At 34.1% G+C, this 24,813-nt stretch overlaps 1 protein-coding gene across 1 annotated transcript; it reads right to left on the bottom strand.

Annotated features, from left to right (window-relative positions):
* Nucleotides 1-8,337: 8,337 nt before the first annotated feature.
* Nucleotides 8,338-20,890, bottom strand: LOC132172084 (uncharacterized). The gene is made up of 5 exons (XM_088517654.1): nucleotides 20,586-20,890; nucleotides 19,249-19,731; nucleotides 18,938-19,057; nucleotides 9,155-9,597; nucleotides 8,338-9,042 (listed from the first exon to the last, which is right to left on the bottom strand). Exons 1-5 carry the CDS (start codon nucleotides 20,878-20,880, stop codon nucleotides 8,428-8,430), a joined length of 1,956 nt encoding a protein of 651 aa, XP_088373780.1. The 5' UTR covers nucleotides 20,881-20,890; the 3' UTR covers nucleotides 8,338-8,427.
* Nucleotides 20,891-24,813: the final 3,923 nt, after the last annotated feature.

Genomic DNA, 24,813 nt, shown 5'->3' with positions numbered 1-24,813 from the left:
AAACCTGTGGTAGCAGCTCAATGCAGTGTGACCAGGCTTGTTGCAAACTTGGCAAACTGGTCTGGGAGTTGTGCTAGAAGATGAGTGAGAAGAGGGTCCCTTGCCACGTCCGCGACCTCGATGGGATCCATTATTGCGGTTGGGAAAATTGGAATTATGAGTATTGCTCATGGGGCCAGAAGGGCCACGAAATGGGCCTTTGTGCTTTGGAGCATAGGATCTGGCAGCAACATTGGCTGAGGGAAAAGATGCTTCAGTAGATTGGAGATTGTGCTCCAGGCGCATCTCATGTGTGAGGAGATGGGCATACAAATCTTCAAGAGACAAAGGATCAACCCTGGTGGTCACAGAGGTGACGAATGGATCATATTCACATCCCAATCCAGCCAACAAGAATGACACAAGTTCAAAGTCATTCAAAGGCTGTCCTGCTGCAGCAAGGGTATCAACCAGAGTTTTGAATTTCTGGAAATATTCCATAATAGAGGAACCACCCTTTTTTATGGTTGCTAACTGAAAATGGACTTGCATAATTCTGGCCCGAGACTGGGACGAGAACATGCGTTCAAGTGCTTGCCATACCTCTCGAGATGTAGAAAATCCAACCACATGAGAAATTAAATTCTCAGATAAAGATGACAGAATAGCACTGAGTACTAGCTGATCTTGTTGAACCCATAGTAAAAATTCTGGATTGGCCACAGTGGCTGGTGCGTTGGAGGAGGAGGGTGTGGGATTAGGGATGGTTTGGGTTGGTGGAACTATTGTTCCATCAACAAGGCCATAGACTTGTTGGGCTCGTAGATAGGTGGTCATTTGATAATGCCAAGTGACGAAGTTTTCACGAGTGAGTTTGGCGGTGACATTGTGAGAGATATTGTTAATGAAAGAGGCAGGGGAGGGCATAATGGCAGGGGAAGTGGTGGAGGACATGGCAAGGGAAGAGGAATCCATAGGATCGAAAAAAAAAAATTAGACTTGGGTCTTGAAAGGCTCTGATACCATAAAAATGTAAAAGAATATGAGATGCTTTGTAATTCTCTCGCTTGTTTATTTCAACTGTGTACATGGTAATATATACATGAGACACTCGTAACTTTTACAAGCAATTCCACAAATTGTGGATTTTATTAAGGGCAGATATGGTGAACTTCCTTTTGTAGTTGATTGTCATTCCTTGTGTGATTGATTGACAGATTTCTTTCCAAAGGTGTATTCCTTTCTTGCTTGTGACTAGTTTCCTTATCTGCATGATGATGTATTGCAGAATCTGTTATAGGGCTGGCAGATAATAATGCAGCATGATCTTTCCTTGTTGGACTTCTATTGTGATTTGTCATTGCCTTCATTGCATGAGATGATGTGCTGGATTGGTGGATCACGTGATTTGTGGAAATTGTCTTAATAAAGAGCATCTGAAAAATACTAGAAACAACTCTCTCATCCTGTTTTCTAATAATGTGGGGCTATTGAAGAGTAATGTTAGAAGTTTTTTTAGTTTCGCTCTAAGGGTTTGTTTAGAATTCCGTTTGTGGACCTCAAAAGGGTGTTAAGCTCATTTTAAAAAAAAAAAAAAAAAAAAAAAAAAAAAAAAAATCGGGTTTGGTAAACACACTTTTGGTAAAAGTTAAAAAATGAAGCTTTTGCCAAAAAACATTTTTTGACTCAATAGCTCCATTTCTCAAACATGCTCTAAGAATAATGTAACTTTTAAAATTATTATTGAGCTTATGATTAACCAATATTAAATTTTGACCAAATGATGACTTTAAAAGTAACATTATTTTTGGAAGGACACAAATGAAACTTCTAAAATTAATCCTCGACCTTAGACCATTGAAAATATGTGATTTGCTCTAGTTACAGACACTACCACGAGTTGGGCAAAAATTGAAACGTGAATGAGTAATCCCAACGTGAAACAACTGGTGGAAAATCCCTGAGGTATGTTTCATGTTTTCCAACAAATTAAACAACAAAATCATGTAAGTTTGTAGGCAAATTGATGTATGAACACTTTGAGAGAGAGAGAAGTGGGATGCGATGTATGGTTGTTGTTAACTGATGAAAACCATGAATGATGAAGAGAAAATTGCTAAAGGAATGAAGACAACCCAGATTTATAAAACAATCTCCACCATTGTTAAGGAAAGAAGCACTTTACGTACTTTAAGTACCCTGTGTGTGCATGCAGGAAGAAGCAATCTCACCTACCAAGCAAGCCCAGCAAGCAGCGACTAACAATTACAACATCAATAAATTAATAACGAATGAATATAATTAAACATGCATGGAAGCTTCGATCACTTACCCCTAAGCTATTAAGCATTTTTTAATGTCTCTCTTAAACTTTTAAATTTTGACAAATTAATGATAAAAATTTGTAATGTTCATCCCCTTTCAATCTTACATCCTAACGGATGAAATGAAAATGACCAAATTACCCCTTTGATAAAATAAAGAAATTTTAAAAAAGTTAAAAAAATTAAGAAGAAAAAAAAATGGAAACTTGGCCGTGAGTTTTCGTTCTTTTTTTTTTTTTTTTTAAAAATTTTTCTGATTTTTACCTTTTTGTAGATTTTATTAAACTAATGATTGTCTTTTTCTAAAAAAATGATGGTAGTAGAACTGGAATTTTACATGCTAAGTGCTAACCATTAAGTTCATGAAAAAAATTTAAAAATAAAGAGTGATTGAAAGGATGAGTTCAAAGATCACAATCCTACGCGGCAAAGTTTTACACCAAGTAAAAAAAATTCTCAGTATTTGTGTATTAATATTGATCTTTTATGTATATTTTTATTTTATTGTGTTATTATTTTTGTCCTCTCTTCAATTTATTCAACATAGAAGGGACTGAGAGATATTTATCAACTTGTAGTACTGTTGATTCACTATTTGTGTTAGAATTTTTTGTTTTCATTCCTGTTTATTTTTGTGTATAAATATTTATAAATTGAGAAAATTTAAAACCTATTGAGAAATAGAAAGGAATTACAAACTTGGAAAAAAAAAAAAAACTCTTACATGAGACAGTCCAGAAGGGAAACACCATGAGTGAAATTTATTGTCAAAAGCTTGACTACAATCAACAAGACTCAATTTTTTAAAATAAAAATTAAAAATGAAAAAATTAAGGGGTGGCCGGCCACCCCTATGGGGCCTAGGGGTGGCTTCGGCCACCCCAGACCGGACACCCCTTAATTTAATTATTATTATTATTTTTTTTTTTTTTTTTAACTTGGGATGGGGGCATTTTGGAAAAAAAAAAAATCAAAATTGTCGAATTACAACAATTTGAAATTTTTGGGGATCAAGTGTTACTTTTTAAACATTGGAGGTCAAAGTGCAAATGGATGAATAGTTCATAGGGTAAAATATATTTTTTCCAATAAATTAAGATGCTGGGAGAGGAATCGTCTATATATCCTTAAAGTGAAATTTTCTCCTCTTTCTTTTTCTTCTCGTGTGTATGCATGCGTAATTAATTGTAATTGTTGTTTTGCTTCATTATATATTGTAATTATTAAAATTTTGGGTTCTTTCTTGACCTACAGAAGATATGATTAAGAGAACATTTTGGTCCATTTGGAATGGAATTTTTGCAATGTTGAACAGAAAGGATAACATGGAAAAGACACTTCCATGACAGTTTTCCCAATTGTACGTATATTGAATTATACAGAAAAGTTTAGAGGAGATGCCAATATAACCTAACTACTATATTAAGAATGTGATACATATAACCTAAGAATGTCTATGTCAATGCATATTTACCCTCATTAATTTCGCTTGAGCTTGACTCCTTTATATCCATCTCCATCATTTCGACAAATCTTGGCCCCTGTACTAGCCTACTGATGTTCCAGTTGTCCAAATCTGGCTGAAGAAAGCTCAATGAAGGCTGAATTTTGACCCCAAAAAAAAAAAAAAAAAAAAAATTGTTAGAATATAAATTAATATGATTAAACTAAATGGAAATAAATGGTAATTTAACATAATATAAATTAACTAATCTGTAAGCCCAAGGCAACACGACCGCACCCCCACCACGTACGCCTATAGACTGCCTAAATCTTTCAAACCCCTTGGGAACGTTCCCGCATACATGCAAACACGCACGTGAACACTGCCACTGCAATTTGTGAAACACCGACAACAACAACCAAATTTGGTTGAGTGATGAGAAAAGAAAAGCAATGGCCTCCTCAACAGTACTAGTGCCTCTTTAATTATCCAATGCATTCTTTAAAGAACAAAACAAAAGAAGAGTAATGGAATCCGACATCCAAACCATCCTATTTACGACTGCTCTTGTGACTTTTGAGACTTTCTCTTTTGGTTGTGAAGCATTGTTGATTCTTGTTTTCAGAGACCTTCTCACACTTGAAGAGCTTTCTTGCTTTCATTCCGTTTATTTTGCGGATCACTCAACACAAAGTATCAGTCTTCGTGTTAAATTGCGGATCACTTCCAGGCAGCTTGGCGTAGAAAATCAGTTGAGAAAATATATATTTTTTTTAAAAAAAAAAAAAGAAACCAAGTACTTTGTAAAAAGATTGCTCAAAGAAGATGGGGGAATGCGAACAATGTGGTACTCAAAATGTAGCTCCATTAATCATAATTATAGGAATACAGGGAACTAATAACAAGTCCACCATCACTATCCATATGTATATCTTTGGTCTTCAAATTAATATTCTAATTCTCTATTGCTTATTGTTGCTTCTTATTATTGGCCCTGATGCTGACCCGCATGGAGAAGACGCTTTGTACAATGTCCCAAAAAATTAGTCAATACCCTAATTATAAAAAAGAAAAATGTGGAAGAAAATTATCAAAACCAAAAAAAGGATGTATATATCACTGAAGCAATTTACTTTTCTTCTTATTGTCACCTAACCTAAAAGCATCAGCAAGCCCCCATAGGATGGGCCATGACAAAAAGCCTATCATCCCCTGGCAGGCTAGCACTAAAAACGTGTTGTCTTTTGTATCGTTTAAGATAGTTATTTTTGCCTTTCTTAATTGATACAAAAGATAAACATAGCAAACATTGTTCCAACCATCAACCAAAAGAAGAAAAAAGTACCATCACAATAGCATATCTGAATCACTTTATTAATAAAACCCCCTTTATATTTATATTTTATATATTTTTTTTTAATGAGTTTCTCTTATTAAACAAAACTCAGACGCTAATCTTCAATTTTTTTTTTTTTTCTTTTTTTTAACATTTTGTTACTTATGTATATGATTCGCTTGTTGAATTGAAGACTTTAGTTCATCGGGCGAGTTCTCATAATAGTTAACAGCTAAGACTTCGTGATTATTTTTCAAATTTTCTTATTAACTATTTTAATCTGAAAACAATCCTATCTATTGTTGGATGCTTATATAAACAAACTTGTAGTGAAATACAATCAACCGATGGAAGGCACAACATTTTGCACGCTTACCTTTCATTTTTCTTTTTCAAATCTTATACTACAGGATAAGCACATTAAATCATGAAATATTCATTTGAAATGAAAATGATCTTATTCCTGAATGCAAGACGTTTGCCTGATACAATCACCAGTCACTAGTAATCATAAAATTTGACTTGATAAGAAATGATTGACTTAATCATTTAAATTATATTATAACATCAGACATTTACTTAAGAGAAAGAGTGTCAAAGAAACAAAGAAAATTTACTAGCACTCGAGAATTTTTTTTGTTTTCTTCAAGACTATTAGTGTCCACTTTGAGTGGACGCTATAGAGATTCTAGTTTCGATTTTATTTTATTTTTTTATTTTTCTTCAAGACTATTAACGTCTACCCAAAGTAGACGATATTGCCCTATCATCAACGTCCGTAATCAAAGTGGACGCTATTAATCTATCATCAGCATCCATTGTTAAAATGGACACTGATGACAGGACATGAAAGTGGACGCTATTGAGCTTCTAGTTCAAATCTTTTTTATTTTTTATTTTTTTATTTTTTATTGTTATATAGGACTATTAGCATCCACTCACAGTCGACGCTGATAGTTTATTATTAGCGTCGATAGTTGTCGACACAATTAGTTTTTTATCGCGCCTAATTGTTTTTCCGCCTCTGGTATAATTCCTGCCAGTATATTAGTGCCGACATATTAGCAGTGGATGCCAATAATGTCGCTGCTAAAAGTCTCATTTCTTGTAGTGAGTGCAATACATTTGTATCATCCTTGTGTATTAGTGATCTTTTAATAAATTGTTTTATTTTATTGAGTTATTACTTTCGATCCTTGTTAAACTAATAATTAATTGATTAAATTTATCTATTTCTATTAGATTAAGTTTTTGGGTCAACTGGAATTTAGCATGGTATTAGAGACAAAGGTCTTGAGATCGAATCTTGACTCCGTCAATTCACCTCATATTTAAATTAAATATTTCACGTATTGGGCCTTACCTATTAAAAGGAGGACTAGGCTTACCTGCGGTAGACCAAACTACCGCATATCTGTAGTAGTTAGGTTGGAAGGCTATGATTTCAAGTTTAGGGGTTTTTAACTCCAAAAGGCTAATGTGAAATAAAATAAAAAAGCCGTAAAAAAATTCCGTTAACTTTTTTTTTTTTCTTCTACCCAAACCGTATTCTCTCTCTATTTCTCACCATGCCCAGAACCGATGCTCCATTGGCTGTAGTAGCTACCAGGGCTGAGGATCTTGGTGAAGGAGCCAGGATTGAACCTCTACCAGTCCTATATCTGCTCAAAGGTTGATTATTTTCTCTGTTTTCTTTTTCTACCCAAAACCGAGGATTTGAGAGTTGGTATTGGATGATAGTGATTTTCTTTTTTGGTTTTTTTACTGAACTCAACTACTTGAGTGTTCACTATTCGGTGTATTCTTTCTGATTTTAATTAGTTATTCAATTTGTTTTAAAAAACAATTCTTCGTGTTACACGAAAAGGAAAAAAAAAAGGGGGGGGGGGGGGGGGGGGGGAATGCAATTTACCTCCTTGAAGTTTCAAGGGTTTTTTAATTTTAATCTCAAAGTTCAAAATTTGGCAATCTATCCCCTTGAAGTTTCAAAAATTGACAATTTAAACCATCCGTTTAATTTTTCCGTCTAAATGGATGGAAATCTGTGAAATTACATCATTACCCTCAGGCTCTTTTTAAAAAATTTCCGTCCAATTTAACGGAAATTTTTAACGGAAGGTTTAAATTGCCAATTTTTGAACTTTAGGGTTAAAATTGAAAAACCCCTGAAACTTCCGAGGGGTAAACTGTATTTTCCCAAAAAAAAAAAAAAAAAAAAAATTGGATTACCAATTCGTGCTGTGACAAGTGAAACTCCTTGGGCTTTAAAGACAGGAGATTTTCGACGAATTTTGATGTCAGAGTTATCTAATTTGTCATCCTCTTGAAGAGTGGAAGTTACTTTGATCAGTAGATCTTCTTTCCAGGTTGACCTGTTATCTGCTTGGCTTCGAAGGGTACGAATGACCCACACCTTTGCCCACCGGCGTCGTGTTCCAGCCCTTCGAGAAGGCCAGGAAGGAGCTCGATCTCATCCCCACCATCCCTCACCTCTCGCTCGCAAGAACTACTCCGATGAGTGCGAGGATGCGGTTAATGAGTATATCAAGTGGGTTTTTTGTTTGTATTTCATCACTTTGAATCTTTTACATGTTTTGTCAATTCATTGGGTAGATGGGAGTTCACGGCCGAAAGGTTTGTTTTTGACAGGAGTTAAACAGAATTTTTTGACGGCTTTTTTATTTTATTTCACGTTAGCCTTTTGTGGTTGAAAACCCCTAACTTGAAATCACAGCCTTCCAACCTAACTACCGCAGATATCAATGTGGTAGTTAGTTCTACCACAGGTAAGCCTAGTTCTTAAAAATGAAGTTTGAGCTCACACGTGAGGGGATAATTAAGTTGTTAAATTTACCTCTTCTTATTAACTTAACTTTTGGGACAATTGGTGATTTAACGGTCCTCTTCACACCTAGTTCAAACATAGATAGAAGGGAGTATTGAGAGATGTTTTTCTGTCTTTACATTGTGTTAATTCACTATTTGTTTTAGAATTTTTTGTTTTCAGTCTTGTTTCTTTTTGTGTAGAAATATTTAAAAATTGTGAAAATGAAATAACCTAATGAGAAATTACAAACATGCAAATAATTAAAAAAATCTGATATGAGACAATCTGTAAGCGAGGCTCACCCGACCATGATTGAAACTTGTGAAAAGAGACTTTTGATTTACTAAGGAAATTACATATATCACATAAGCCAAAGGAAAAGTCCTAATGGAAATAACCAAATGAAAAATTCGTAGTCTTGATTTGCTCTATTCTTTCCCTGGGCTTCCTTGCTCAAATCCCTCGATCACCTCTAACAATATTTTCTATTCATCAATTTCCCAATCAGCATCTTCCATTAGAAAATTTTACGTTTGTGTGACCGGCAAAGAAATCTAGACCAGTATGTTGAGTGAATTGTATCAACATAAAGTTGCAAATGTGCTAGAACAAAGAGAATTATTGGAATAGTAGCCAAAGAAGTAATAACAATCGGAGCCCATGCTGCTTTGCTGTAATATACCAAAAACAAGGTTGCACTGAAGGCTATTACCATGCCTGCTATAGCGACGAAGAGTGCAGCAAGTCCAAACAGTAACCTTAGAGGTATTGACTTGAAAAAATCTTCATCTCCATAACGTGATGTGAGAATTGACAAGAATATTAAGATCGAAGTTGAAGAGAAGACCAATGCTATGGCATTTGATATGAAGAATACCGTAAATGAATTACTATTCAAAAGAAGAGGTTTCCCTGTTATTTGATCGTTGCCACCGGGTACAGTGAAGGCTGCAGCGAAAACCACAGTAGCAATCAATGTTGCCACAAGCATGCAGTAGTTTGCTGTTTCCTTCATCCACTTTTCACCTTTTTTATACAACTCTTGATGCTCCTTTATAAATATATCGCTAGGTGTTTCATTGTCGGAATTCTTCATGTTCACATATGAAGGCGGCACAATCTTTGCTATTTTCTACAATAACAAGGTATAAATGAACAACCAAAAATACAATATATATATATATATATATATATATATATATATATATATATATATATATTCAATAATTTATATTAACACTCACCTTAAACCACAGCAACTCCTGTTGCATTTGAAGGGCTGATGTTGATATGGTATTTAATCGATCTGAATTAGCACCCAATTTTCCAGTAAAGTGCAACATGTTGTTATTACCTTTGGCAATATAGGTTGTAAAATTTTCCTTCATGCTACCTATCTCATCTATTAGATTGAATACACTCTCTTGCCGATATGAAATAGCAACATGAAACAAACTCCCATAATCTTCATCTACTTGCCATAAGAGATCGGGATAAGAGCGTACAAGTATAATTAGAAATTCAACATTTCCTACTTTTGCAGCTTCAACAAGTAAAGTCATATGATCATGAACCAGTTTTGATGAAAAACGCTCCCTTGGCACTTCATTAACCATGTTCCAGAGCCGTTCAACTAATTGATGGGCAAGTGTCCCCATCAAATCATTGTTATATATCCCTTTGTGCCCTAAGATTAGGAAAATAATGTATTTCAGAGATCATTTGGTAAAGAGAAATATTGATTATATACATTATTTTAACAAGATCCATAACAAGAGATGCTATTGAAAGTTTTATAAAAGAAAAAAAGCAAAGATAATGTAACACATTAAATGCCGTGTAAGGTGTATTTTTTTTTTTTCCAGAGCATGTAAGTTGTATATAGTGAAAATATCATACTTTCATTAAATTGAGACTTTAATCTCTTTTAAAATATGTACTACATTAGGGAAAAAAAGACAATTAATCTCTAGTCTTTTCAAGATGAAATAAGATTTTGGTTCTATATATATATATATATATTGACTTGATTATGATATTGGCTAAACATGCAGCCCTATAGCTCAATAGTGATCAGTTTTCTCTCTTACCCCAGACTCTTCGTTCTTGAGAATACCATATTGATTAATTCAGATCTGAGTAACAAATATAATGAAAGTTTATGTTAACACTCAACAGAAAATTTTCCGAGTTCTTATAAAGGATAATTATGTGGGCTCAAGATATCAATTTTTCTGTCTATATATTTCTTCTCATGGGTACCATCCTATACAGGGCGGTTAAATGAACAGAGCTACTGGTAAACATGTTTGGACTCGGCTTGAGTTCGACTTAATTATTAAACAGGTCAGTCGTGAACATGAAACTAGCTTCAATTATTAAACGATAAATACTAGTATAAACTCGACTCGACTTAGTTAACGTTCATGAACAAGCTTGTATACGGCTCGACTCACTATTAGGCTTGACTCATATATATTTATTGTAATACCCCAAACATTAATTAGGGTTAAGACCACTTTAATTATATCTTAAAGATGTTTTTATTGGTTCTCAGTTGGTAAAGTGTGAGATCTTAAACTTTTAAGAATTTTCTATCTTTGAGAATGTTCGAAGGTTCCCTCAAACGATCGTTGGTGAATGTTCAAATTTTAATGTGAACGTTCACGGTGGAACGATCGAAGTAGGATTGGAACATTCAAAGTGGGGGACGAACGTTCGAAACTTGCAGCAAGGTTTTTTTTTTTTTAAGATGGACACCTGAGCTATATTGTGCAACCCTAAGGTCTATAAATACCTCCTATTCTTATCCTACCTAGCCTATTTACGACCCTTAGCCCTCATTTTCATTTTCCTTCAGTCACCAAAATCCTACAATGAGTGAGAGTGGAGGTTTGGGAGAGAGAAGGAGGTTATCTAGGTCGTATCTTCTTCAAGAGCTAATATCCTAGCCTTAAACTCGTTTAGTTTGATGTTATCACCATGTTTAGCTTGTGTTAGTATTGTTTCCATAGTTTGAACAACTTTGTCATGTAGATCTAGGTTATAGGTCTTTATTTGTAGGGTTGTGTTAAAACTTTAATTTAAGTTTAATGATAGGTTAGTAAGTTGATGATTTTGGACATACTTTATTATGGATGGAAGTATTATTATGTTTTAGGATCGAGGTTTGTGTCTTTAAATCATGTTTGGGTGAGTTAAGTTTAGACTGTTTTGCCAAATGGAGGTTATGCGAGACTAGAGAACATTTGCCAAGGTTCTCAAATGATCTTCCACAGACAATTGTTTGCGAACGATCGTCCTATTTTAGATTTAAGGGTATTTTCATCTAGATAAGGGATTGATATGATATCCTCTCACAGATTTCGAGGACAGTGAATATCAAGGAGGTTGTTCGAAGGATTTGCATGACCAACGTGACTAAAACTCACACGAATACTTGTTATTATAATATATGCATAACCATGACTATTTTCAAATACAAATATACATGGTTACAACTCACATGATATACATTTTAGAATTTATGTGAATTCTACATTTGGTGAAAATATCTTACAGACCATGAACAATGTAATATGTAGGCTTTTGTAATTGTATGCATATAAGAGACAATGATTAAATTGCACCGTATGACATGGTACACTCTGAAAGTAGAAAATGGCCTTACTATTATAAGGGTTAGCCCTATGGTTAAAAAAATTAGTTCTTTCATTTGCCTTGGATCCATTGGCCAATTGTGACCAGCGCAACCACGCTTGTGTGGTAGTTACCAGGACAACTTTGCTAGTAATGTGGGCAATCCAAAGTCGGACTCGGTAGAATTGCTAGTATGAACTGCTAGTATAAGATGGTATGCGGCAATATTTAGGGCGCATGTATTGTACTATGAGCCCCTCGAGATAGTGTCAACCCTAGCAAGGAGAGGTTAAAAGCTTAAATAGATCAGATGAAGTTGAACTATGATGTGTTACTGTTTCTTGTTGCTTATTAGTATTATATCTATATTGCATCATCATGCCATGTTATTACTAAGTTTAGAACCCCACTTAATTACTTCTTACATTTATAAATATTTTGATAAATTACTGAGTTCACAACATGCTAACCTTTACACATTACACCATGTATATTTTTACTTATACTTGTATCTTTTCACCTGTAAAATATATATGAGGAGGTATGTCCAATCAGAGGACTTTATCAAAATTATCTTTGAGGAGCTTGACCCTGTGGGACTGTAGAGGATGTGGGACAGTGATGGTGTTTTGCGCCATGACATGATTAAGATGATTCATCTAGCTTATCTTCTTAAGACTAGACCTTGATGTTTTATGATTAGTTATATTTAGACTACTTTTGTAATACTTCTATTATACTTGATGATTGGTCTTAGACCATAACATTCAATGATCGCTAAGACAATTTGAATTATCTCTATTATGATGCTTTAAGTATTACTATGGTTGCTATTATTGTGGGTTATTCAATAGCTATCTATGTATGAAAGTGAAAGTCTTTCGCTACAGATGCATTTGTTGATGAAGAGTTCCAAGAAGATGAGTTCATTGATGAGGAGTTCAAACATGGAGATGTTCATAAAAATGGTAAACATGAAAATGTTGAAAATCCATCGGCTTATGATACTGGTATCAATGATGAAGATCATGTGGGAAGTTCTTTTTCATATGATCAAGAGGAAGAATCCATAAAAAATTGACTCTCTCCACTAATTTAAAACATTTATCCTAAAGAAAAGGAACCATCGGAAAAGCAAAATCTCTCGGATAATATTGAAATTTTTGTTGATAAGGATTCTATACATCATGTGCTTGATGAAAGTCCTAAAAGTGAAGTATTTGATTTGGATGTTAACAAAGTAGATTTCCTTGGAGTATAAAATATTTTATCAAATTCCTTTTATGGTAATGTTTTTGATGATTTTTATGCGGATAAGAACTTTATGTTTAAAAGGGAAGAGACTGTTGGTCGCTTTTTGGAGATATTCATGGCGCATGAACAGAAGAAGATGTGTGATAGTTATGTAATGCTTGAGTTCTTTGAATCTAGTGCAAAAAGTTTCCAAGTTGATCCTCGCAGTCCTCTGGTGATTAGCAAAGTATAATTTCTCACGCGGTGTTACATTATTTTGCTTCTAAAGAGAAATAGATGGAAGGGATCGAGACAAGAATCATTGGAATTAGATGACAACTTCTCTTCAACCCAATCAGATGATGTAGACCAGTTTTACCTGTTTGTAGTGAGACCCATTTCACTTAAAAAAATTGTATCTTCTGATTCTGACATTGGATTGAGACAAACTTAGTGGCATTGGAAAGCTAATTGAGATGGCTACAATTTTGCATTTTATGAAAATTTCGTAATTCCAATGTTTACTAGGGAAAAGTTATCATTATGTATTATTTTTACCACAAATTGTTTTTATTTATTTATTTATTTATTATTATTATTAGTCATGTGTCATGAACATCCCTACAAAGTTTCAGCTCAATCGGAACACAAACGCTCATCGATCGAAGCTGTTGATCATGGCTAAATAGCATCTCTAGAATGCAGCTTTCCCTCGTTGCAGCCCTGTCCGGACAGGCCCTCTCCTTATTCGGACAGCAATTCCAAAAGCATGCAATCTTGTCCTGCCAAGGTTGTTTGGACAGCAAGACAGCCTGTCCAGACAGCAATTCCAGAAGCATGCAATCTTGTCCTTCCAAGGCCATTTGAACAGCAAGACAGCCTGTCCGGACAGCAGTTCCAGAAACATGTTTTTTCTTCCACAACAAGGCCCTATTCAGACATGCCATTAACCTATTCGGACACCTAGTACCTATAACAGTTTTAAATGATTTCAAATGGTGTCCTAGGTCTAGGGATTGTGGGGCTATTATAAATACACCTCTATAGAAAGAGAGAGGTATGAATTCTGTATCTAGAGTTCTGTAGTTTGTGCTAAGAGAGCGTTTAAGATATTGAGCGTTAGGGTTAGTTTCACTTAAAATAAAAGGTTGTGCCTGTATCACAGATCGTATACGATTGAAGTCAACCGAAGTTCCGGTGAAGGGAGATCACGTAGAAGAATTATGCTAGATGTTCTGGAAATGGCTACTGCGATAGAATTCAAGTGGGTCGCTTGCCTTATGCAAGAGAGTGTCAGCTTCAAAGGTTTTGTAAGTGTGAACTTCTTGTAATCCTTATTCTTTTACTGATTTAGTTGATTTTCTAGGTTTGACTGTCCTAGAGAGGTTTTACATATAAAGAGTTCTCTAAATGGTTTTCTCTTCGTAACCAAATATCTGTGTTCTTAATGTTCATTACATATCTGTATTTGGTTGATTATTATCTGTTAGGTCAGATCTATTTCCGCATAATATTTTGTGAAACACCTATACAATCAGAATAGGTGTTAATTGGAGTCAATTAGAAATTTTCAATTGGTATCAAAGCGGGTTCACTCTGTGAAGGATTTATTTCCTGAGTGTGATCTGAGACTCCATATCAAATGTCTCATATTGTTGCTCCTAACCCTCTTCTCGTCTTTGACGGAATGAATTATACGCTTTGAAAAATTCGCATGAGAGCATACTTTAAATCCATTAACATTTGGCATATTGTTGAATCTGGATGGACTCGTCCAGAAGGAGCAATAGCCAAATGGACAACAGAGGAAAAGAATACTACTAATACTAATGACAAAGCTAAAAATGTCATTTTCATATCTGTCTCAAATGAGAAATTTTCAAGAATTTCTCAATGTGAGATAGCTAAGGAAGCTTGAGAAACTTTAAAAATCATACATGGAGGAACTAAGGTTGTACGAACTTCAAAAGTTCAAATGTTGGTCTCTCAGTTTGAAGAGATTAAACTGTAGTAAGATGAAACTTTTGCTGAATTCTATTCAAAGCTTAGTGTTATTAGAAACTCTATTATTAATTTAGGAAAGAAAATGGATGATGCTAAAGTTGTGAAGAAAATCTTTAGGTCGTTACCTAAGAGTTTTATACCTTAGATTGATGCCATACAACAGAGCAAAGACTTAGACACAATGAGAGTAGAAGAACTTATAGGTTCACTTCAGACTTTTGAACTAATTCTACCCAAACACAAGAACATCAAGAATATTGCTCTTAAGGCAAAAAATGTTAAGGTTAACTCTAGTGGTTCATTTGATGAGAATTCTGGGAATGATGAAGAAATAGCTATGTTTGCTAAAATGTTTAGAAAATTCTTTAGACCCAAGAAAGGAAATTTTAGAAGTAGCAATTCACAATTTTATGAGAAATCAAGAATTGAGAATGCTGAGAAAGATAAGTCACCTAGAGGTCGCAAGTGTCACGAATGTAGAGGGCATGGGCATATTCGTGCTGACTGTGCTAACTTGAGAAAGTCAAATGGCAAGGCATTTAATGTGACTCAAAGTGATGAGTCAAACAAGGACAATGCTAAACAGGGAGTTAATTACTTAGCACTTGGCGGTAATTATGAGAGTGAGCATGAGGCTAGTGAGTCTAATTCTTTAGAAAAACAAGTGTGTGAGATAATGAATCGGAAGAGGTAGATGATCTACAAAATGCTTATAATAATCTCTTTGTAGAATACACTAAATTGAAAAAAGCTGAATAAGCAACACTTAAAGAAACTCAAAGAGGTTTCTCTTGAAAATGATCAACTTTCTGTTACCTTAACTGATTCTCTTGCTACTCATAATACTTTGATATTTGAAAATCTCATGCTAATTGTCAAAGTGAAATCTTTAGAGAATGATCTGAATGAATCAAGAAATCATTTTAAAAAAAATTTCTAGTGAAAAGCTAAATCAACTGCTACATAATTAGAAACATTCGTTTGATAGAACTGGATTGGGTTTTGATAAATCTGTTGTTTTTTCTACTAATGTTGCTTCTTCTCCAAAGATGATTTTTGTGAAACTAGTGAATGAAGAAGATAGCTTGGCTGAAAAGAAGGTAATTTCTCCTCAAATTTTCAGAGGTGAGAAAGGTAAAGGAATTCTAACTAATTCCTATGTATCTCGTTCTACACCGAGACATGCTCATATGTCAAGGAACCAATTTTCTCAAAGGTTCATTCCTACCTGTAATCACTGTGGTAAGATTGGGCATATTCGCCCTAATTGTTTTCAGTTGAATAATTATGAGTCAAAAAGAGGTTATTTTCATTCTATGAATAATCAATTATTCGACATGCTAAGGGGTGTTATCACTCAGTTAAATGACTTGGACAAGACTCGCACATGTGTCCCAAATATAAAGAAAGTTTGGGTTAAGAAGGTTGATGTCATTCACCCGTTGAGGGGGAGTGGTAGCGGACTCACCTAGATTAGGTGGGCACTTAGCATGCCTAGGATAGATTTTGCTTACACGTCTTTGGTTAATGTCCTAGTGCAAATGTTTGTTGGGTGTTTTGCTATTTTAGTTTTTCTTAATTGTGTGTTTTGTTTTTGTTTTGTTTTTGTTATATTTTTGTTTTGCCTTCGCCTTTATTTTTATTTTTTTAAAAATGCAAAAATATCTTTCTTGAGTGCTTTGCACAGGTTCCTTGTGCTCACATTCATGAATTTTCAAAAATTTCACGTGAAGCCGTATCCTTAAGGTATTGTTTGAGCTTCTGATAATGCATGGCCATGGGGAGTGGTTTATAGCTTTTCATGTGGGATTTTATTTTCTTTGTGCTGATCATGCACTTTTTAGAGTCATTTTTTCTTCTTCTTTTTTTCAATGGAAAATGGCTCAAGGTCACAATGTAGGTGATGTATGGTTCAAGGCTCAGTTAAAATTGATCAATTCCCTAGTTGAACCTAGATCCTAAAAAGTTCCTGCATTCTTTTTAGTCGTGAACAAATAATATATGACATGTCTCTAAAAGAGAATATTTGAACAAAAAGGTTCTATGTCATTAATGCTGAAAGAATCTCTATAGAAATAGTCAGTGACCAACTCATTGAGGAAAAATATGGTTACTAAAGGATTTGTGGAAAAATGATGTTTGATCAATAAAAGATTGTATAGGATGAGGGTTTCTAGGCACTAGTACTATAAGGTTTGCCTTTAACCGTGCATCATTACCATCGTCACCTGCAGAGTGCTTTTAGTTCTTTTCTTATGACATGACATTGGATTTGACTCTCACACACACGACACATCTCAACGTGAATTTCTATGTCCCATTGGCTAGCTAATGTTCATAAATCTTTTAAGCATGCAAATCATATGTAGTTTTTGTCATAAAAGAATATGTGCACAAGTTATCAGGTGTTGCATTCAAGGGGAGAAACGTGTTTTCTTTTTTTTATTCTAGTTTATTATTGATTATTGAGTCATATGTTGTGGGGAAGTTTTTGGTGATATGCCTTCATGATCTAGCACTATGCATTTTTTTATTTATCTATGATCATGAGTTTTCCTTGAGTTATTCCTGTTCCACATATGCCTTGATGGTTTTTTTTTAGTGTTTTAGGAACCATGGAGACCTTTTGTCATTCTGTGATAAAAAGGGGGAGATAGATGGGGGGAGATGATGGGATGTCTCGGCATACTGGTTTTGTCACGGAATTGCCATAGGGGGAATTTGTTAGTATTTTTGTTGGCTTAATTCGGTTCCAAAATGCAGAGGCTACTGTTCACGGGCTCAAACACTAATATAGAATACTCAGAATCCAATCTTCACTGTTCACAATGAGGATTCACGTGTCATGAACATCCCTACAAAGTTTCAGCTCAATCAGACCACAAACACTCATCGATCGAAGTTGTTGATCATGGTCGGACAACATTTCTAGAATGTTGCTTTCCCCCATTGCAAACTTGTCTGGACAGGAATTCCAAAAACATGCAATCTCGTCCTACCAAGGCTGTCCAGACCGCAAGACAGCCTGTCCGGATAGCAGTTCCAGAAACATGCTTTTTCTTCCTCCGCAATGCCCTGTCTGGACATGCCATTAACCTATCCGGACACCCCATACCTGTAACAATTTTAAATGATTTCAAACTGTGTCCTAGGTCTAGGGATTGTGGAGCTATTATAAATACACCTCTATATAAAGGGAGAGGTATGAATTCTGTATCTAGAGTTCTATAATTTGTGCTAAGAGAGCGTTTAAGATATTGAGCGTTAGGGTTAGTCTCTCTTAGAGTAAAAGGTTGTGTCTGTATCACAGATTGTATATAGTTGAAGTCAACCGGAGTTCCGGTGAACGGAGATCATGTAGAAGGATTGTGCCAGATGTTCTGGAAATGGCTACTACAATAGAAGTCAAGTGGGTCGCTTGCCTTATGCAAGAGAGTGTCAGCTTCAAAGGTTTTGTAAGTATAAACTTCTTGTAATCCTTATTCTTTTACTGATTTAGTTGATTTCCTATTTGGCTATCCCGGAGAGGTTTTACATTTAAAGAGTTCTCTAAATGGTTTTTTCTTTGTAACCAAATATCTGTGTTTGTTAATGTTCATTACATATCTATATTTGGTTGATTATTATCTGTTAAGTAAGATCTATTTCCACATAATATTTTGTGAAACACCTATACAATCAGAATAGGTGTTAATTGGAGTCAATTAGGAATTTTCACCCCATATATGCCTAATAAGATCACCTTATATTCAATTTATGTATTTTGAGTAGTTTATTGGTATGAAACACTCCATTAGTAGTTTTAAATTCATTGATAGAATCTTGGTTTGAGAAGATTTATAACTCTATTGTTGTTTGTTGTTGCAAACAAATATATATATATATATATATATATATATATATATATATATAGAGAGAGAGAGAGAGAGAGAGAGAGAGAGAGAGAGAGACGGGAGATTGACGAAAAAATAGCATTTCTCTTAATAAAAATCAGATAGAAAATGCATAATCTTATCCGAATTTCTCATAGTCTTGGGAGTAGATATCATGCAATGTTTTATATACATATGCAATTAAAGAGCAATTAAAGAAGATTGGGTTGGAGACAAACTAACAGGAATTTAAGAGCCTTTTCCGTAATGATAGCTGACTTTGGCGGCCAATGACAAAAGGTTTTCTGGCCAACTCTGCTAAAGCTCTTCGCCTAAATTCAGTGCCAGCATCGCCATTTGCTAAGTTCGGATCCTTTGTCAGAATTTCCAATGCAATACCTGTGCATTAAAAAAAAAATTCTCTGATCATTGCAAAAAGGTTGGTTCGAAAATCCATAAAAATATTGCAATAGAAGTAGTAACTTGTCTAACTGTATAAAAATCCTGCCGAAAGTAGGGACATCAAACCAATATAATGGCATGCTACATTCATTGTCTCAAATACACAACTAGTAAAAAATAGGACATACCGTAAAAACCTGCGGAAACAGTAAAATGAAGGAGATTAATGCGTTCATCAGTAGTCAACTCCTCAAAAGGAGTCACAGAGAATAGATAATCCGCCATATGTGTGTGCCCTAGATGAGCTGCAACGTGAACCGGTTTCATTCTTTGGCTATTAATTATCAATGGAAGTTGTTTGTTCTTTTTCACCATCTCCTTGGCGATTCTTACATCTCCCGTTTGAGCAGCAACGTGAAGGGCTGTAACTCCATTTATGTTTCTTAATTCCAAATCATCGGGATTCATCTGTTTCAACAGTTCTTTTACAAAAGAGGTGCCTTTTACGGCCACTGCACTGTGTAGTGCGGTATCACGCTGTTTCGATATGGGAACTCGAACACAGTATGGGTATTGCCTAAGAAAAGCCTCAGCAGCCGGCCAATCACCCTTTAAGGCAGCTTGAAGGAGGGGACCACATAGGGCACGGTACTCATCTAATGTTCTTTCTCCTGGAAAACAAAAAACAAACTTATTAATTATAACTTGTGGTGAAAAATCATGTTTATCTCATGACCTTACGTATCTGCTGTTAACTCACCCTCAATTGTAGGCTCAAACTCCCTTTTAATAAGTTAAGCTCAACACGTGTAATATTTAATTTAAAAGGATAGCAAATTTACAGAGTTAAGGTTCAATCTTAGGACCTTTGGTTCTGATACTATGTTAAATCACCATTGACCCATAAGGATTTAATTTTAGGATCTTTGGCTCTGATACCATATTAAATCACCATTGACCCATAAGCTTAACTTGAGAGGAATATGAAAATTTAATTATTTAATCAAATAGTTTAACACTTTCTTTCATGTGTGGGCTCAAATTCTCTTTTAATAGGGGGACCTTAAATGTAGAATATTTAATTGAAATGAGAGGTGAATTGACGGAGTCAAGGTTCAAACTCAAACCATTTGGCTCTAATACAATATTAAATCACCACTTGTTCTAAAAGCTTAAACTGATAGAAAAAAATTAATTTAACATCATATTACTTTAAAATTTGTGGCAAGTGTTCTTTTTCCTTGGTGTCTGCATTAGTGTTTGTAATTGTTATTTTGTTTTAAAATTGTTATTATTATTTTGGATTCTTAACTCGCCTGCAGAAGAAGCTTAACAGACCATTTTGGTCCATTTCAAAAGGATCTTTGCAACAATTACAATTAAAAAAAAAGAAAAAAAAGAAAAAAAAAAGAAAAAAAAAAAGAGAGAGTGTTTTCGCAAGGTGGCCTTAATTGTTTTTACTAATGATATTCGAAAACTCTCCCACATGTCTATGTCACTAGAGAGAGAGAGATCGAGCACTTACTTGAGCTTGGTTCCTCTGACACTATCTGCTCCAGTTCTCCTTGTGGTGTCCTTGCTGCGCTCCAGTAATTAGCCAAATCTGGTAGAAGAGAGCTTAAAAAAGACCGAATTTTAATGAAAAGCGGCCTTGGAGCCTGAAGGCTAGCATCTCCTGCATTAGCTACTTGTCTGTGATTTGTTAAACTATCAGATTCCAAGTTTGATACATATGGTTGTTGTTGAGTAGAAGATGCTCCCTGATCCAAGTGTGATGATGGAAAGGAATAGGATCTTTGTTGATTGATATCACCTTCCATTTTTGTTTTCTTGTTTCTTTGGAAATAAAACGAGATAGAAAATAAGTTAACTATTGCATAACCAATCTCATAATATCAATATATATAGAATTCCTAATTAGGTGAGAAGGGTGACAACTTAAAAAGTAGGTATATCTATGTGAACATCAACAAATTCCCTATTGATAGAGTAGGTGAGTAAATACAAGCATGGTAATCAAATTATAGAGATTTGATTACAAATCAACTTTTAAATTTATGGGTAGTTTGTAGGTGTTAGACACCTACATCCACTAATTAAGCTTGGTTTGTCATAAAGTACAAAAATTCTAAACTATATATGAATTATAGATTTGCAGAAAAGGAAAAAAGAGAAAAGGGGGGGCGAGGGTATGACGTATGTTATTTTCAACTCAAAACAATAATGATAATGAGAAAGATAAAAACGCCAATGGCTTGACGATAATAAGTGTTTTTGTGCAGAAGATTAGAGGTGCTTGACAATACTTACTACCAACCTATCCCTTGTTGAGCTTCAGAGTCTGTTGGACAATCAGAGGAAAGGGATCCGGAGTATTGATTCTCAACCTGCAGGGACCTTTGGCTACAAAGTACACCATATTTATAGAACAATTTTCACCATAGTAATCAATATTAAATCACCACTTATCCCAAAAATAAATAGAAAGATTAGTTGAACCTCTCACGTGTAAGTGAAGCTCAAAAACTGAAAATATTTAATTGAAATAAAATGTGAACGGTAGAGACCGATTTGAAATTTGGATCTCTACTCTGATATCATAGTAAATCCTTACCCATAATAAATCATCACTTATCCTAAAAACCTAAGTTGATAGGAACCAATGAATTTAAGGTGTAAAATATTTAATTGAAATGGGAAGTGGATGACGGAATCAATGTTTGGACTCTAGACCTTTAATTCTGATATTATGTTAAATCACTACTTATCTTAAAAAATTAAATTGATAGGAATCGATGAATTCAATAATTTAATATATTTATTAACAATAAATACAAACGCATATATAAAACAAGCTAGGATCAACCGCTCTGGGAAAATAAAATATTAATGTCTATATAATTGACCTTAAAACTTTACAAGTCAGTCAAGTAAATATATCTTTTGAACATTGTTTCCTTATAAAAAGAAATGCTTTTAAATTAACTACAAATAGTTTCATCTGATAATAATTAGCTAGTGATGCATGCATGCTTCCGTGGAAGCATGAGTTCAGTACTTATCACGTTGCATTTGAAACTTTTGTTCACTAATATTTTTACTCTGTGAATGCATGTGGTCGTGCGCTAATATTTTAAGATTTAACTTAACCATAACATTCAAATAATGCCAAGCAATGAATAAGTGATTCGTCTAATTATAAATAATATTTGTAGAGTCCTATCCAGTATCCAAATCAATGTATAAATTGACCGATACTAGCATGTATATTGCAGCTCATTGTTGAGGAATAATTTCACATTGTTTGTGGATAAGATTTTGGGCATGTTTATAAGGAATGGGCAACCCTTTCGCATTGAACCGGTTTTATGAGATGAGCTAATCTCACGAATTTCTTCGTGGTATCAGAGCCAAAAATCCTGTGATCGAACTATCACTCTATCAAATCACCTCTTATTTAAATTAAATATTCCACGTGAGGGAGAGTATTAAAGTAATGATTAAGTGATTAAATTTATCTCTTCCTATTAGTTTAAGCTTTTAGCCTACATGTGAGGAAGGGTGTTGGAAGGGTGTTGAAGAATAATCTCATATTACATGTGGACAAGACCTTGGGTATATTTATATTAATTATAAGCAATGGGTAACCCTCTTTTATTAAACCGGTTTTATAAGATGAATTAGACCCACAAATTTCTTCACTCATAACCTCGTCGGATGTAACTCGTCTTTCCATGCAGTTCCCCCTATGTTTTCAAAAATTGATTCACAAACTTAACTTAAAAAAATCATCAGTACGTGTTTTGTCTTGTTTTGACAGAGAAAATCAAAAATAGAAAGCATCAAATTTTATTAAATAAAAAATTAAGCTTTTAAAGTCAATGCATGATCTCTAGAATCTGTTTTTTTATCAAGCTTTAACTATGTGAAGAAGATTATAATAATATTTCAACAACCCAAATGTATATATATATATATATAGACACACACACAAAGATAGGCATGTGAGCTTCTGAGTACTTTCTGTGTATATATATATATATATGCAAAGATAGACATGTGAGCTTCTGACTTTCTGTATATGTTGATCGCACAATGCAAAAGTCCGTAGTTCGAGGACTTCGCAATTGCATTTTAGTTTATAACTTCATTCTATAAGCAAAATAAAATGGCCAACCTCAAAAAGCATGAAATTTATTAAATTTATTTATGCTATTTAAAATCAACGATTTTTTATATTGCTTAAGAATCCACATGCAATTGTCTCCAAGGGATAGCTCAATCAATTGTGAACCACGCCTAATAAAGCGAATGTCATTAGTTTGAATCCCCCTTCTCCTTCCCATGTGTGGACATGTAAAAAAAAAAAAAAAAAAAAGAATCCACATGCAATTAATAGGAGGGCATACAAAATCAAATTAGGATCCACATGCAATGGGGGTAAAGTTCAAAAGTTGACAGCTTTCGAATACTGTTGTGATAGAAATTTTGTTTAAAAACACAATAATGAGATTAAAAGAGAGTCGAGACACAGATTTAACGTGGTTTGACAATGTGCTTATGTATACAAAGAGGGAGTTGTATTTTTTTTATTAATGATTCAGGGGTACATCATAAAACACACACATATATATATATAGGAAAAACTCTAAACCCAAGGTGTACGGACGTATTTTGGAAATCTCCAAAATACCCCGTACCATAACGCGGTTCGGCAAATCTCTCGCTCCGTGATCGTCGCAATACTCCACTCCCGTAACTCGATCTACTTGGCCTTCCACTAGTATTCTAATATGAGTCACTAGTTCCAACAAAATTCAATAGTGATCGATTTCAAATCCAATGATAATTTTTAAAGCTAAATCAACTAGAAATGATAAAAAAAAAAAAAGATAGAAAAATGATCTCTCACATTACTCTAAATTGTATGTCCGCATATTTAGTATGAAAACTGGCTTGATTGTAACTTGTAAGTTTAGGGTTAGTGTGGTTCAATCAGTCGGTCATTATCTGGTGGTTCCCAAACTTGGTAATTCAGAATGACTGAATCACTTTAATAATGCCTTTTTTTTCTTCTTCTTCTTGATGAGTTTCTTTTAATAAACAAAAGATCGAGTGTGTAATTATGGTACGATTTTGGAAAGACAACATTCAGACTACTACTATCTTCAATTTTTTTTTTTTTTTTTTTTAACATTATTTATATGATGATTCGCTTGTTGACTTCGTGATTATTTTCGAATTTCATTAATAATTATTTTAATCTGTGAACAATCCTATCTATTATTGGATGCTGATCTATAAACGAAGTCGTAATAAAATACAATCAACCGAAGGCTCAACATTTTGTACTTTTATCATTCATTTTTATTTTTCAAATCTTATACTACAGGACAAGCAATTTGCAAGGGAGCCAAATTTTTTTAGTTGGGGGAGGATCCTTATCTAAAGTTGGTGTACCCAACATTGACTTCATTAGATGATTTCACTTATTTAAATTTTTTAAAAGCACTATCAACATTGACTTCATTAGACTGTCACATGGGTCAACTTTAAATCTTAATCATGAAATGAATGGTATTAATTTATTCATTAAATCATGAAATATTTCATTTGAAATGGATATGATCTTATTCCTGAACTCAGGATCTTTGTCTAATATCATCGCCAGTCATCACTTATCTTAAAAATTTTAACTAATAAAAAATAATATTTGACTTAATCATTTAAATTATATTCAAGCACTAGATAAA

This window comes from Corylus avellana, chromosome 1 (genome assembly GCF_965113065.1).
Source record: "Corylus avellana chromosome 1, dhCorAvel1.hap1.2, whole genome shotgun sequence".
NCBI classification, from domain to species: Eukaryota; Viridiplantae; Streptophyta; class Magnoliopsida; order Fagales; family Betulaceae; genus Corylus; species Corylus avellana.
The sequence above is the reverse complement of the archived record's forward strand: the minus strand, read 5'-3'. Positions and strand labels throughout refer to the sequence as shown.